Source organism: Neoarthrinium moseri, assembly GCF_022829205.1.
Source record: "Neoarthrinium moseri strain CBS 164.80 chromosome Unknown scaffold13_Wmoseri_CBS_16480, whole genome shotgun sequence".
Classification (NCBI taxonomy): Eukaryota; Fungi; Ascomycota; class Sordariomycetes; order Amphisphaeriales; family Apiosporaceae; genus Neoarthrinium; species Neoarthrinium moseri.
This window is the reverse complement of record NW_026055127.1, coordinates 311,205-325,516: the sequence shown is the minus strand read 5'-3', so window position 1 is coordinate 325,516 and position 14,312 is coordinate 311,205. Positions and strand designations below refer to the sequence as shown.

The following is a 14,312-nucleotide window of genomic DNA, read 5'->3' as shown; positions in this document are numbered from 1 at the left end:
CTTGTCAGGATTCGGTCATGCTGCATGAGTCGGCCAGTACCGAACTGCTCATGCAATCCAACTGTCGGTTCTATGGATGGGTTTTAATGAGGTAGGTAGTGACGAATTCGTCCAACGTAGTCAATACATTCATGTTGAATATACTTTGAAAATACACACAATTGTGCTCGTCCTCGTGCGGTCTCGGATGAGAAGTGAACAAGTCTTAGTGGAGCAAGTTCCACTGCGGCCTTGGTCTACGATTCGCGTCAAGTCATACTGTGAACCGGATCCAATGTTTCTATTTTGAATGATGCTTCATAACTCATATAGGGTATCACGGGATTACGCGGACCAGGCTTCTATTATCCAAGAAACGCAAAACCAAGCCCAGATGCCCATTGCCAAGCTAGGAGGCTTAGTATCCAACACTGCCGCCATGCTGCTGGGCGTTGCCGTTGCTGTGAATAGGCCTGTGAGTGGCACCGTAGTCGTGGCCGTGCTGGCAGCCGTGGTACCTGGAACCATGCTCGCACCCGACCCGGTGACGAGGGCTCCGTTCATAATCGCCACATTGCTCTCGTCGGTGCCCAAGTCGAGCAACATGTCTTTCTGATCCTCGCTACAGCTTCCCGGAATGTTCCGCACCCAGCACGTCTGCGTCGGCGTGGCCGGGAGGGCAAAGGTCTCTGTCGCATTGGCAGCGCCGGTCGTGTTGTACGACGCGAGGTCGACGGCCTGCCCGTTGGACACGGACGTCCCCATGATGATGCGCGCGAAGACCTGGAAGGCCGTCTCGGGCTGGTACGCGGGCACCGAGTGCCCCGCCTGGTAGATGCGGCTGAAGGAGAGGTTGCCGAACTGGCGCACCACGCCGCCGATGTAGGTGTCATTGACGATGATGGGCGCGTAGCCGGCGTTTGGGAAGCCCGATGAGTATCTCGACGACGACGGCGAGGACGACAACGAAGAGGCGAGGTTCAGCGAGATGGCCTGCCCGCCCAGCCAGTTACATATGTAGTCCCGGTCGCCGTATATCAGACCTATCCGGACACCTGCGTCGAGCAGAGCTGCAAGCTTCGGCACGAGCGCCTGGCGTTCGTAGTCCCCCGTGGAGGCGAACGCTTCTTGAACTGCGAGGTTGCTCTCGGTGTAATTCAGCGTCGTCCCGATAGCTTCCTGAAAAGAGTGGCTGTTCAGATAGGAGAGGTACCGCGAGGGTGGGAAGGCGTCCGGCAGGGGGGCCGAGATGTCGTAGACGCTGCGGCCGGCGTCCGTATAAGGCAGCATGACATTATTCGTGCAGCTTTTGTAGGCGCGGGAGCACACGCTGTTGACAAGGGGCATTGCACCCGAGTTGCCTGGATCATCGGCCTGGACGGCAGCCCGGCACTGCTGGATCAAGTCGCGGCAGCCACCTCGAACGTAAAAGCTCGCGTTGGCAGCCTGCGCGCGGACGGAGTTGATGGCGACCAGCCCGTAGGTGTTGTTAACGGCCATGGCTGGGTAGTAAGGCGCCTGGATCAGGTCGTCGACGCAGCCATTGACAATGCCCAGCGACGTCAGGTGGATGTCCACCGTGGTGGCATTGGACGCTGTGCCATTGACTCTGGCCGTGTTCATGTCCTCCCATCTCGCAGCGAAGGCCGGCCCGTACTTGCCGCCATAGCTCTCTGCGAACAGATTGACGCCCAGCGAGCCGCTGTCTGGCGGGTTTATCTGTGGGAACACGCCTAGGAACCCTTGCAACATGTGATATATCGCGGTGGCAGCCGTCTCGGTTGTGTTCGCCGTGCGGCTGCTGTTCATAGAACTGAATGTGCCGTTGAGAAACAGCTCGGCCGGGGTCGACTTGGGTGGCCCTCTTGGGGGACTGGATATTTCGCCAGTGACCAGGTTCAGAGACCCGTTCGTCGGTGTGTCGAAAGAGAAGCCGACCTGGTTCGGCTGGTCGATGAACAGCATGTTGGACGCTCTGTCCCAGCCCCATTCTCTCGCCACGGTCTTGTACTTGTCATCCGGCCCGCTATCCACGACTTCGCAGGGTCCTATCTCGGTGAAGAAGCCGAACATGGAAGAGGAGCCTGGCCCGCCGTTCAGCCATATGGTCAGAGTCGAAGACGGCTCCCGGGCCCCCACGAACCAGAAGAAGAGGTTTGTCGGGTAGTCGCCCGGAACAGTGACCCAGCCCGTGTACTGCTGCTGCGTCTCGAAGGCGGTCGTGCAGGCCCCCGAGGGCACCTTGTAGCTGATTGTGATGTTCGGGTCGAGGGGCGAGGCGATGGTCGTCAGGTTCGGGCTGACGTTCGGGAACTGCGCCAGGACTCCAGCAGCCGCGAGCAAGACATGGCCGAGGAGCTTCATATCTATGGCTGGCTGACGCTCTGCATTTTCCCTGCTTCCTTGGCGCCCCTCTTCTGCCTATATGCTCACAGTCCAAGTCGGACACTCACTCGCGAGGTTACTAAGCCGGACGCTCGAGAGACGCATGCGACGGACAACAATTGGGTGTGAGATCAAGGTTCAGATGCCTCAACGGCTGCGACCCAGCGGAAAGTAACAGGTAATGCGATGCATAGGACGGGCATTGATGTTGGAGACACAATACCATCTGGTCGTCATCCTCACTTCCAACCCTTAAAAATCAACACGCTGGAAGGATTCCTGCTGTTGCATCGCGCGGGCAGCTGCATTGCATATCTTGCCCCAAACAATTCGGCCTTGTCGCTTGGTAGAGCCAATGACGCAGTGGTTTCAATGCCGCTTTCCGTGCCCTGGGATGTCGAGCGCAGCCATCGACAGGGGGTGGCCCGGGGGTGTGTGCCTGGCGCTAGTTCAGTGCCAAGATATACGTTAGCGACAACGTTAATCGTTAATTAGCGACAAGCCAGCCCTGGGGTTCTGGGTTCCCTGGTTGTCTAAGTCAACGTTGTGCTCGGCTTGGACGGGAGACATTGACCTGCGCCACATGTCAGGAATCGGGACTTGAACAACTCTTTCTTGTACCCAGCCCATGCCGCCAGGAATGAATCGTGCACAACGATGGAAAGTCTTAAGAGTCCTGGGCCAGGTGGTTATGTTGTGTAGAGGACCGCAATTTCACCCTTGGCGCCACCAGCTGAATCTGCAGCACGCTAGCTTGGCCCGCTGCCTGAGGCTGAAGGGAGTCGACGACGAGATCTGCGGGCTCTTCTTTTTCTCGCCGAAGGAGCTCCTGCTTTGAGCATGCTTGAACATGGCTTTATGCCTGTGACGCTTGGAGTTGGGCTTCGATAAAAACACGCTCCAGCCATGTCCAACAACGACAGTGACCATTCGGCCACCGATATTATCACCTACATCGGCGTGCCCCTTGCCGTGCTTGGCGTGCTTCCCATTCTGTACAACACAGTCGCGACGCTCGCTGCCCTGTCCAAGATCAAGCGCATGCTGAGGCGGGCCAAGTTGACGGCTTTGACTCGCAGTGATGTTGTCAACAAGGTGATCGAGGTGGAACTGCCGAGATATGCGGTAACGCCCTTAGACCGGTTCGACGAGGGAACAGAGTATTGGCAGCTGTCGCGCCAGCCGAGCCAGATCCCGGGAGGCAGCTGGACGACCTTCAACTGGAAGACGAATACCATCGGCATCAAGACCCAGCGCGTCGAGTATGCCGATCAGCTGCGCCAGCCTCAGGTTGAAGTCGCGTTCGATGAGCTGGTGTCTTATCTCCTGGATCTCGGTGCAGTGCCTGAGCCCCACGGTTGGAAGCTGCTCCGCTCAACCGGCCTGTGGACGCCTATGGGCTCCTCTCTTATGAGCTCGCCGGACGGCCATAAAGCTCTCACGATTGGGCCCCTGGACGACTCGGATGGACATCTTTCTCTTGCTGTCAACTGGTCGTCTACATGGACGACACGCGATTCTTCATCGCTACCTCCGTATTGGGTCCGTCTACCGCCACCGCCGCCAAAGCGTCCTGAAACTGCAAATCCAGCAGAGGCTTCAACGTCCACTGATATAGAGGAGCCGGTGGAAACTGAAGATGGAAAAAAGAAGGAGTTACTGCCCAAGGAGTCACTGGACTCTATTCAGAAGCAGGTCCAAGCAAACTCATCTACTATAATCACCTGCCAAATTTCTGTCGATGGGCTCGTCACAGCACTTAGCCAGGAGACAGATATTATGAAGGCATCCTGCAACCCCCACAGTCTATACATTGAGCATCTCCGGATACGCAGCGGCAAGGCTGATGGCGTGTGGTTTGCGAGTGCTGCAACCGCCTATGGCACTACATCCCAGACGGTCCTGTGGAACTACAAGATCCCTGACGAGATCCTCAACTTTGCGCGCAGAGACACGGTGCCATGTGGCGTACTCGTCCTTCTGGGCGTGGTCGACGAAGAAGACACGCCTCAGTGGGCCACGGCATACAATAGTGGCCTGGAAGCTCACGAGCTCTTTGTCAGGAGAAATACAGAGCAGCGTCTCGCCATGGCGGAGGAAGCCAAGATGGCACCTGCGCAGCGGCAAGCTGCCGCCGCGAGTAGAATGCAGCGAGAGATGCAATATAGGCTGCAAGATAGTAAGACACACTCTCGTCCAGACGATGGAATAAAATGACTAATGTTCGTGTTAGTGAGAGACAAGATGCGTCAGGATTCCCAGCGGCGTGAAGCCCGTCAAGCCGAGGCACTACAAAGCCCCAAGTGGGACACGAAGCTGGTCGCGGAGCGCCAGCTTAAGTGGCTCAAGCAACGGCAGCACATGGAGGAGTCCCTCGTGCTGAAGGACGCGGTCGGCATGCTCTTGCACCGCATGATCCTGGACGGGCAGTTCACCTCGTCCATCTGCAAGATGCTGGACTTGTGGAAGGCGTGGGCCGAGAATGGCGGCATGCGCATGTCGGACTACGTCGCGCTGCAGGACGACCCGGAGACCTTTGCCCAGGCTAGTCTTCTGGCGGCCATGATCAAGGACACGACTACGGCTCATGAGGGGACGCTGTCGATGGACTTGCAGGAATGTATGAGAATATGGAGGACCATTAGATTGGGTTGACAAGGCCTCTTATCAGATAGCCAAATAAAATCGCGTTGTGCACAAGCGCTTCATGCTCCTAAACTAAGACTAGAAAATGGAGCAGTTTGGGCTGGTTAACGTTGTACACAATAGCCCCACTGTCATACGCCATCCAAGACTGGCTTCTATATAATTGTGATTTTTTGTGACCGCGGCAGCTTGAATGGAAACTGTTTGAGTTCCTCCAGGCCAGCGAGGAATTTGTCCTTGGCTGAACACTCCACTAAAAGGAGATAGAAAGAGACTGATTCAATCACCCACTCAAGACACTGAAATGACTCAAAGAGTCCCGATTGTGGTTCCTCGTAATTCGCCGTGATCTCGGTCATTATCGAAACCCATATATTTAGAAGGTCAGGGTGTACTCGTTCACTGGTATCACGGCCCATTTGGTCCTTTCGCAGCTGATACCACTGTACCCAGTCCAAACTAGCGTTGCCCACATGGAGCATGATTTTGGGAGCCAAGTCCTTCCAAATAGTCTGGAGTGCAATTACATTGGCTGATAGGTCATTGACCTTGTAATCAGGTAACTTGGGCGTGTTCTCATGCTGGCCCAGAGATATGGCCGAACTTTCGCTCAGAGATAACCCATTCCGAGCAGGGGCGACAAGAAATTTAATCCAATCGGTCTCAAATTGGTCAGAGGAGACAAATTGGTCAGAGGAGAGGCTGTGTATTTCCTCCAGAGAGAGTGTGATCATGCCGCCAAGTCTCTCGTCAATCTTTAATTGCTCTAACCTCCTTGTCCAACCGAGCGAGTGACGTGAAGAAACCGTGGCCACAAACTCGTGAGAATATTGAACCCAAGGGTCTATACCGGGCTGTCGTGGGAGATGCCGTGATGCTATTGACTCAAAAATCTCGTAATGATGGTTGAAATCGTTCGGAGTAGACGCGACCAAAACTTTCACGGGAAGTCCGTACTCCGTGAAAGCATATTGTGACTTGTTTATTCGCATGGATCTGCATGCCCGCCTCATAATATCGTTGTGATGACCATAGGTCTTGATGTCAACTTCACATGGCCCAACAAGCTTGTACAACTTGCTCTCTTCTTGTGGTCGCAGATGTTGGAACATTTCAGAACCCCATATCAGGGCAATACAATCATCTAAGTTAACTGGGTTCTGTGTGGTTAGCTCTAAGGTGAAGTTATCCCTGGGGATGATGACCTCTCTATAATTCAGTGTCGACGCCGTGTGCCACTGCGATTCAGCATCCAAGAGCAGTACAATAATTGCATCGATTGAAAGAGCTCCATTATCAGAAATTCCGAGTTTCACATGTTTATCCTCCAGGGTATCATCTGGCCACGAAGCAAGCAGTGGTAGGCTACCGGCTTCATTGTAATGTTGTGCCATCCGCCGAGCTATGTCTTCGCAATTTACGATCTTCAGATGGCGTGGCTTGGACCAATCTGGAACCCATGATGGCAAGGTGTCCGAAATGCCTTCTGCAATAGACAGCACATCGATGCTGCTCCTTTGTGTCAGGAAGTATGCCGCAACTCCAGTATATATATCCCTCACACTGAGAGTATAGATAGGCTCCAGGCCGTCTTCCACACTTCTTTGGTATAGCCCAAGCAATGCGAAGATTCTGTCTCGGCGGTCGGATGACGAGCATGAAGATGTGTCAAGGAGTAGGTCAAACAGATCTTCAGCAGTACGTGGAGGTGGCCGGAATGCCCAATTTGTCCATTTGGGGTTGATATTATCGGGAAGGGTTCTGACCATGTCATTCCAAAAGACGTTGAAGTCAAAAGTGCTCTCTCCGCAGTGGACTCGCAACTGACGAGCAGCCAGAACTTCCTGTACGACCCAGATCCGGGTAAAATACCGGCGGTCAACCAAGTCGCAGAACACTGCTTTCAGAGCTTCATGGTCAGGCAGGCTCTGATCACGAAGCGTTTCCAATACGGTCGACAACCCCATCGTGCTCAAGATAGAGGCAGCAGATGGGCTCATCCCTTGAGTTTTGCCAAGGTATACATTGACATGACTCGCGCCGGCGAAGATGTCTCGCATCATCGCGACTTGGTGAGTCCTTTCCTGCATGTTGCTCTGGTCGATACACACTGCATCTACCCAGATGAGGTATATTGTTTCTGTACTTATGTCTTCGTCGAAGCGGCGTCGCCTCTCGCGATCATTTCTTAATGCACGCAGCGCATCATCGCAGTTCTTTGTGATCATAAGTAGATCCCACCATTCCCCAAGGAATAGTTGGGTGCAGCGCCTATCGTCGCCGTTCTCACTTGCCCATGTATACGACAACGCCTCATAATCTGCGTCACCAACATGCGCATCTCGTAACCATCCGTGCAGAACTCCGCCGCCTCTGCATCTTTGGTCAAGGTGTAGCAGTCGGATCTGTCCAGCTCCAACCACAGGCGTATAGCCTCTTTTGCTGAGTATCTCGGCTCCTGCACTTGCTGTTGTCTCGATTGAGCATTGTTGCTCTAGGTTTTCCTCCTCCGATTGCTTGTGCCAGTCCTCGTTTTCATCTGCAGTTGTGCTAGTATAATGGACTGAAGAAGGCCATGATAAAGGGGTGTTTGGCGATTGGTGGGACGTGCCCTCGAGATTTGACAGTGCTGCTTCATCCCAGAGGCATCGTGAAGAGTCTTGTTCGCATTGGCCACAGTACACGATCCCTCCCGCAATGCTGATATCAGGACGACGGCAGTTCGCACGGTGCCACCTGAGCATCTTGAGATCTTACGGAAAATGGAGGTCTCGAGTTTCGTACTTTCAAATAAGGTGATCAGCTATGTGTTTTGTTTCTTTAGAAATTGGGCTCTTTGAATGAGGAGATTGCAGATGGTAGAGCCTTGTCCTCAAATCTGGAAGAATGGCGGAGTTCGGCACATCCTCAGCCTGACTTGGCCGATTGGATAGTTCAGTTACTTCAATATGCAGAGCGACGTAACATTTGTCTTTTATCCGCTATTGAAAGTTCAGAGTTTTCGCCAGTCTATCATCTTACAAGCGTTTGCCTATGTTCAAACCCGCAATTCTATGCAATCTACACAGCCGCGTTCCTCTTCGCCTCCTCCGGCAATCTGGCTTACAACATCAACAGGTTTCTCAAACTTTACTACGACTTGTTTCCTGCCATCAGAACTAGTGCACCATTCGACGGTGGCGACATTGTCCTTGCCAATGGCTACCTTGGCTTCAATCTCGTCGATCAATTGCAGACGTGGCTTGAAGAGAACCTTTGACCACCCAGGCGCGACTGGGCGCAATCCCAGTAACTCAGTGCAGTATTCATAGATCGGCACACTGCCCCAAGCATGGCAATCTGAGCGCTGCCGAACATCGTCCTCTTCCCACGTGGAAAGGTTGTTCTTCAGCATCTGTCGCCATGGGTCCCATACAGTTGCCCAGAAGCTATCATAAGCATCGTCACCGGCGAGAGCAAAAGCTCTCAAGGCGTAAAACTTCATGACATACGAGCACTTTGAAAATCGCGTGTCGGCAAAGGACTCGGTTAGGAGTCTCGTCCGATCTCCAGCTGGTGCTGCACCGCACAAGACGCCAAACACCTGGCAGTGTTGTGAATATGAGAGTTCGTCTGCCACATCTGCTGTAGAGTCGGTAAAAAATCTCCCATCGTAGCAATGTTTCTGTACGGCTGCCACGACGGATGTCGCCCGGGCTTCATACTCCTCAGCATATCCGGGCCTACCAACGTCGCGTACAAGTTTGGCAGCATGTCTCAGCACGTATGCGTACAGCATGCTGAAGTAGGTGTGGCGGTTGGATTTTCGACCAGAAGTAGGTACACCCTTGTCTGGGTGGTCGTCCGTTGCGCCCCATGTAGTGACCCAGTCAACGTACTGCCATACATCCTCGGGTATCCCGCTGACAAGACCCAATTGATCGATGTGAGAGTCGAAGAATTCGAAGACGCCGTCTATGCGGGGAAGGAATGAACGCGAGTATGAAGTATCGCCGAAAAAGAGATGATGGTCGCAGACTTGTAAGACCCAGTAAAGGGAGAAGCCAGCAATGATCTGTGGTACGTGTGATGGGAAACGGGACTGAGTCAGCCCTTCCGGGGTAATGGACGCAGCAAAGTTTGTGATGGCCTGGCGCATCAAGCGGTCGTCGCCGGATAGGAGATAATGGAACAGACCAACAGATCGTGAGTCACCAGAGTACCTGATGGGTGTGAAATTTAGTAACCATTTACTCAGGGTTTTGAAGGCTTACTTACTGAAGCTGTTCGTAGAATGGACAATCTGAATAGCCATCGAACATGCAGTTCCGCATTGTTCTTATCGATACATCCCATATCTTCTCAATATCTGAATCTCCTGGCGTTTTCAAGCTTGCCTTTGGCTGAATAGGGTAGTTGGTTTGACTTGCGCTGAAGGAAAACATTTCGATTGGTTCGTTTCCGGCAGTGACTTGCACGCGCATAACCCGAAACGTCCGAAACCAGAATGGCTCGTACTTGACTATTTGGCCAGCCGGTAGGTCAAGCAGAACTTCATCAAACGGGCCGATTACGTGGCCATTTTCTGTCTGTAGACGATCGGCTTTGGTTCGGAAAAAAGGGTATGCTCGCGGCTCAAGCTCGTAGCCTTCCGAGTACATTATCTTCAGCTTGACTTGAGACTTCTTGTGTGCGCGAAACCTCCAGGAGACGAAAGCGGTGGAGTGAACATCTGCTTGTATATCAAGAGTATGCACTGAACCGTTCACTAGGGTCAATGGTACAGCTTTGGAGAAGAAAGCGCTCCAATCGCCACTACTGCTGCTACTATCACAGGCTCGGATCGTGTGGACATCGACGTGGCTTTCTTCGGGGAGAGGAATGACGCGAGGCCGTAACCTCCATGGAGCTAGTTCTCCGTTCAACGTCTTGAAGCCATATGATACAGGCGTGACGAATGCGGTCGGCTCGCAAGGGGTGATGCGCTCGTTGATCTGTCCCATCCTTTAGTCAAGTCCCGCGACGTATGGCCGTCTATACTGACATGAAGAAATACATCGTCGATCAACCCAGTTGGGAATAGAATACTGTTGTCGACCTGGGCTAGCCAGCCATCACGGGAGTTGAGGCTCGCGATAGAAGCGCCAGCGTCAACATTGCCAATGACTGTAAGTCCTGGTAATGAAGTCCTCACGAACGGCATCGCCGCCCGTGAGGCAGCGAAATATCTGATGACAACGAACTCAATCTCATTATCACCAGCCTTCAAGTAAGGCGCGATGTCGAGAGTGTCGTAATACCATATGGTGCTGTGGCCTCGTGCCGGCCCGACCGCGGCCCGAACGCCGTTAATATACAGCTTATACCTAGTATCCGCGGAGAAGTGGAGCAGTGCTCGGTCCGAAGCGGAAGGCAGGTTGATCGTACGAGTGAACCTCACAACTCTTCCAGCTGTGTTCTCCTCGGAAGAATCAATCCAGTTGGGAACCCAGACCCAGTTGGCCTGGAGTTCATTGATGGTCTGCGCCTATTGTTCAATCATCCCGTTTCAATGATGTTGAGAGATGAGCTTCGGAAAAATACCTTCTGTTCTTCGGCCGAGACCATGATGAGCAATGCCCTAGCTGTCGTTGTTAGTTGGCTGGTGAGCTGTTGGCTTGAACCTAGGGGCATGCGTGGCGTAATTTGAGGGGGATTGCTTTCGACTTGTATTGGGCCTAGTATGCTATATGCATGGCCGGGATTTGCAGGTCGGCTATCTGAGGCTCGCCTTTCGCGTCGAAAGTCCCCGCTCGAATCCACTAGACAGCTGCGTACTGTTCAGACGACGGGTGAGCCGTTTTGTTCAAAGATTCGGTTTCGTTGATAGTTATAGCGAAAGTCTATCTCTATTGGTGGAATGTGCTTAAGCTTTTTAGCGAGTTCAGCCATCAGTAACTAGTTACCAAGACTAGTGGGCGTCACAAACTACCGTGCCCATGATAACGCATTCGTCACATGTCTTCCGCTTGGGCGTTCAGTTGTTCATCTGGTACGGATTGTCGGGTTCGCGTTCTGCAGGGTTTGGAGACGCGCAACATGGGGTCCCCGCATCAGCCCACGGAGGTTACCCCAAATCTCCGGGGCAGTCTTGTTCTGTGATGATTGAAATACGAGTTGGTGTGGCTGGACGCCAGTCATATATCAGTGAGCCGAACCCGCCACTGAAAGATATTAGACTTGGCTCAACTATATGCTTCTCATACTGCCATCATCTGCAGGGTTCAACATAGTTCAACGTAGCGTCTGGAGCGTCTAGGTCAAGATGAAGCCTGAAGCAGTTGAGAATGAAAATACACAGCAGACAGCATCTCAAGCCCCTCACGATGATGCACCTGTTCTTCGAGCAGCAAGTGATGATCTTTCGGTCTGGCAGAGTGTAGGCCGTTTCAGAAAGGTTGGACTCATTGCCATGGCAGCCGCGTTCGCCGCATCGCTCGATGGATATCGTAAGCAAATCCGATACTCCAGTTTGTTCCAAGCTGGCCTGTCAAGCTAATGCTCAATGAAAACAGAGATCAACCTCAATGGCGGTATTGTATCCAACAAAGGATTCATCCAGCAGATGGCCGCACCTGGCACCACCATCATCCCTGGGCCATATGTCTCGGCTTGGGGTGGCATTCAATCCACAGGCCAAACAGTCGGTCAAATTGTATGCGAATCACTGCTATATACTTGAAAGCCTTCATTTCTGACTTGCTGTTCCTTCAGCTACTTCCATATGCCACCGATAGGCTTGGCCGTAAGGCAGCACTTTGGATTATCTGGGTTATCCTCCTTGCTGTAAGTGACTGCAATTGCGACGCGCATCTAATCACAAGAACTCTAACTAACGGCGCACTCAGAGCATCTTTGCCGAGACTTTTGCTAGCCATTGGGATCACTGGTTGGTGGCTAAGCTCTTGTCTGGTATGGGAGTTGGTATGCTTCAGTCAACCATGCCTCTATATCTGTCGGAGATTTCCCCAACTCAGCTGAAGGGATTCTTCATCAACGCTTACAGCTTGTAAGTAGTTCGAAACCTATGCGGCTGTCGTTGTGATTTGCTGACATGTCCAGCTGGTTCGTGGTTGGCCAGCTCTTCGCCTCTGTAGCCCTCAACAGACTCGCGGCTGTGGACCCTTACGACTTCAAGGTCCCCATTTACACCCAGGTATGATCTTGAGAGCATGGGGTCAACAGACTGAGAGCTTTGGCTAATTAGCGCTCTAGTGGGCTATGATCGGAGGCATTGCGATCGTTTTCGTATTTCTACCCGAGTCGCCTTGGTGGCTGGCAGGCAAAGGCAAGCTGGACAAAGCTGCCCAGGTGCTCCATTTCTGCAACGGCAACGTAGAGGGATACGACGTCGAAGAACAGATTGTCAGTTGCAACGCACTAAGTCAGGCAAGGTGTCCGAGTATATGCTGACAAAAGTGCAGGAGGTCATGACGGCGACCATTGCAGTCGAACGACAAGCAGCGGAGGCAAGCAAAGAGATAGGCGCATTTGCAGTATTCCAAGGTCGCAACCTCATCCGCTTCCTCATCGCCGGTTGGCCGAAAGTTACGCAGCAGTTCGTAGGTCTGGCAGTGTTCAATACCTATGCAACCTACTTCTGTAAGTACCTCATCCCCACCGCTCCTCAGTCTGGCCAGCCCCTGACTGGTACAACATAGTTCAGGCAGCTGGGAACCAGAATCCCTTCCTGGTCACAGTAATCCTCTCCTGCGTGCAGCTTATATCCATGGTACTCACCGCGACGACGACTGATCGATTTGGACGGCGTCCATTGACCGTTTATCCATATGCCGTCACGGTCGTCTCTGTTCTGTGCCTGGGGATCATTGGCTGCTTCGATTATACGAAGCAGGCCACCAGCTCCCTACTGGTACGTTGTTCTCTACGTGCACGGAAGCACACCCTCTGAGGACATCACTAACTAGTCCTGACCAGGTCTTCTTTGCATGCTTGGCCACGTTTTCGACTACGGGTGCCTCTGCCATTGGCTACGCCTACTCTGCTGAGATCCCCCAGCAGAGACTGCGTGCGCAAACAGCAGGATGGGCGCTGGCAGGCTCGAACCTGATTGCTATCATGTTTAGCTTTTGCACTCCTCTAATGATTAATGGAGTTGTATCTGGCACGGCCAAAGCGTCAGCCTGGGGTGTGAAGACTGGCTTCTTGTGAATAGTCCCCAGCTCTCCACGTCTTGGTAAATGCTAATTCTATTGAAAATAGCTTCGCTGGAACAGGTACACTAGCAGTCATCGTGGCCTGGTTCATCCTTCCCGAAGTAACACGACGGACCCCAGCTGAAATCGATGAGCTGTAAGTCATCATTTTTAGCATCACCACCAACTACACAAATAAGAATACTGGGCACAATCGCTAACCCTTGCGCAACTTTACAGGTTCGAAAAGAAGGTTAATCTCCGCAAGTTCGACAAATACGTTACCGAGGTTCAGGTCCACGCGAACGATATGCATAATGAGAAAGGGGTGGCTTAAGTATGGAAATAGGGTCGTTACATGAGCCGCGTCGCTTCAGCCCGGGAAAGGCGATGCTCTTGCATGACAGGTACAAGATACGTCAATAATTGATATATCCTAATAAAAGACTGCTGTGTTCCGCTGTCATCCATGTTCATTCTCATGACCCGCCTGGCATAACTACAGTGACGCAACTACACGTAAGGATATTATTCTTAGAGAAACCCTTAACCAAAGCGTTGCACTGCGGGATAGTCTTTCTCCGCTGTGTGTACAAGGAGAAAGGAAGAGACGAGCCGTGTCGGACTATACATATCCACGTGACCTGCGGGCCATTTCGTTTAGCGACCCGGCAGCAGCACGATCCGTTCTATTTCAAGTAAGAACCCTGTTTGTATGCGTGTCCCAAGGGAAGGAATCTCGACACGACGTGGTGCCATCATGTTGTTTGATCGCATTTAGAATCCGGGGAAAACAGTGAGTATGATTTGATCTTATCTCGTCGTGTTTTCAAAGCACCGGCGAGCATACAATGTAGCCCCCGGCGGCGCGGCACCTGAGACAGGCCTCTTCCTGCGGCTTGAGACAAGATTCGTTGTGGCTTATAATAGACATTGCGAAGCGAGGCCGGCATTCGGCCTCGCTCCACAGAGTCTATATCGGCCCCCCGGCTTACGGTGAGCTTGTTTGCCATGAATGCGCAGGGCCGGCCATGAGATCTACGTAACTTAGTATACTCTCCTGTAAATACTGGCGCGGAATGCGTTGTAGTTATTGCGGGGTGCCCCACCTGCAACGCCCAGTCTGGA

At 52.7% G+C, this 14,312-nt stretch overlaps 5 protein-coding genes across 5 annotated transcripts; 2 read left to right on the top strand and 3 right to left on the bottom strand.

Moving 5' to 3' along the window:
- Window positions 1-324: 324 nt before the first annotated feature.
- Window positions 325-2,343, bottom strand: JN550_004714 (uncharacterized protein; the record flags this gene model as incomplete). Its single annotated transcript, XM_049316260.1, has 1 exon — window positions 325-2,343. One exon carries the CDS (start codon window positions 2,341-2,343, stop codon window positions 325-327), a length of 2,019 nt encoding a protein of 672 aa, XP_049173335.1.
- A 927-nt stretch (window positions 2,344-3,270) lies between these two features.
- JN550_004713 (uncharacterized protein) lies at window positions 3,271-5,019 on the top strand (the record flags this gene model as incomplete). The annotated part of the gene is made up of 2 exons (XM_049316259.1): window positions 3,271-4,543; window positions 4,598-5,019. The coding sequence occupies 2 exons, from the start codon at window positions 3,271-3,273 to the stop codon at window positions 5,017-5,019; spliced, it is 1,695 nt and encodes a 564-aa protein (XP_049173334.1).
- Window positions 5,020-5,165: 146 nt separating this feature from the next.
- JN550_004712 (uncharacterized protein) lies at window positions 5,166-7,754 on the bottom strand (the record flags this gene model as incomplete). The annotated part of the gene is made up of 1 exon (XM_049316258.1): window positions 5,166-7,754. One exon carries the CDS (start codon window positions 7,752-7,754, stop codon window positions 5,166-5,168), a length of 2,589 nt encoding a protein of 862 aa, XP_049173333.1.
- A 293-nt stretch (window positions 7,755-8,047) lies between these two features.
- On the bottom strand, window positions 8,048-10,596 carry JN550_004711 (uncharacterized protein; the record flags this gene model as incomplete). Its single annotated transcript, XM_049316257.1, has 4 exons — window positions 8,048-9,212; window positions 9,268-9,983; window positions 10,034-10,516; window positions 10,573-10,596. The coding sequence occupies 4 exons, from the start codon at window positions 10,594-10,596 to the stop codon at window positions 8,048-8,050; spliced, it is 2,388 nt and encodes a 795-aa protein (XP_049173332.1).
- Window positions 10,597-11,293: 697 nt separating this feature from the next.
- Window positions 11,294-13,521, top strand: JN550_004710 (uncharacterized protein; the record flags this gene model as incomplete). Its single annotated transcript, XM_049316256.1, has 11 exons — window positions 11,294-11,477; window positions 11,544-11,683; window positions 11,743-11,814; window positions 11,877-12,037; window positions 12,091-12,184; window positions 12,244-12,393; window positions 12,453-12,630; window positions 12,690-12,901; window positions 12,967-13,196; window positions 13,252-13,341; window positions 13,425-13,521. The coding sequence occupies 11 exons, from the start codon at window positions 11,294-11,296 to the stop codon at window positions 13,519-13,521; spliced, it is 1,608 nt and encodes a 535-aa protein (XP_049173331.1).
- Between the last annotated feature and the right edge of the window lie 791 nt (window positions 13,522-14,312).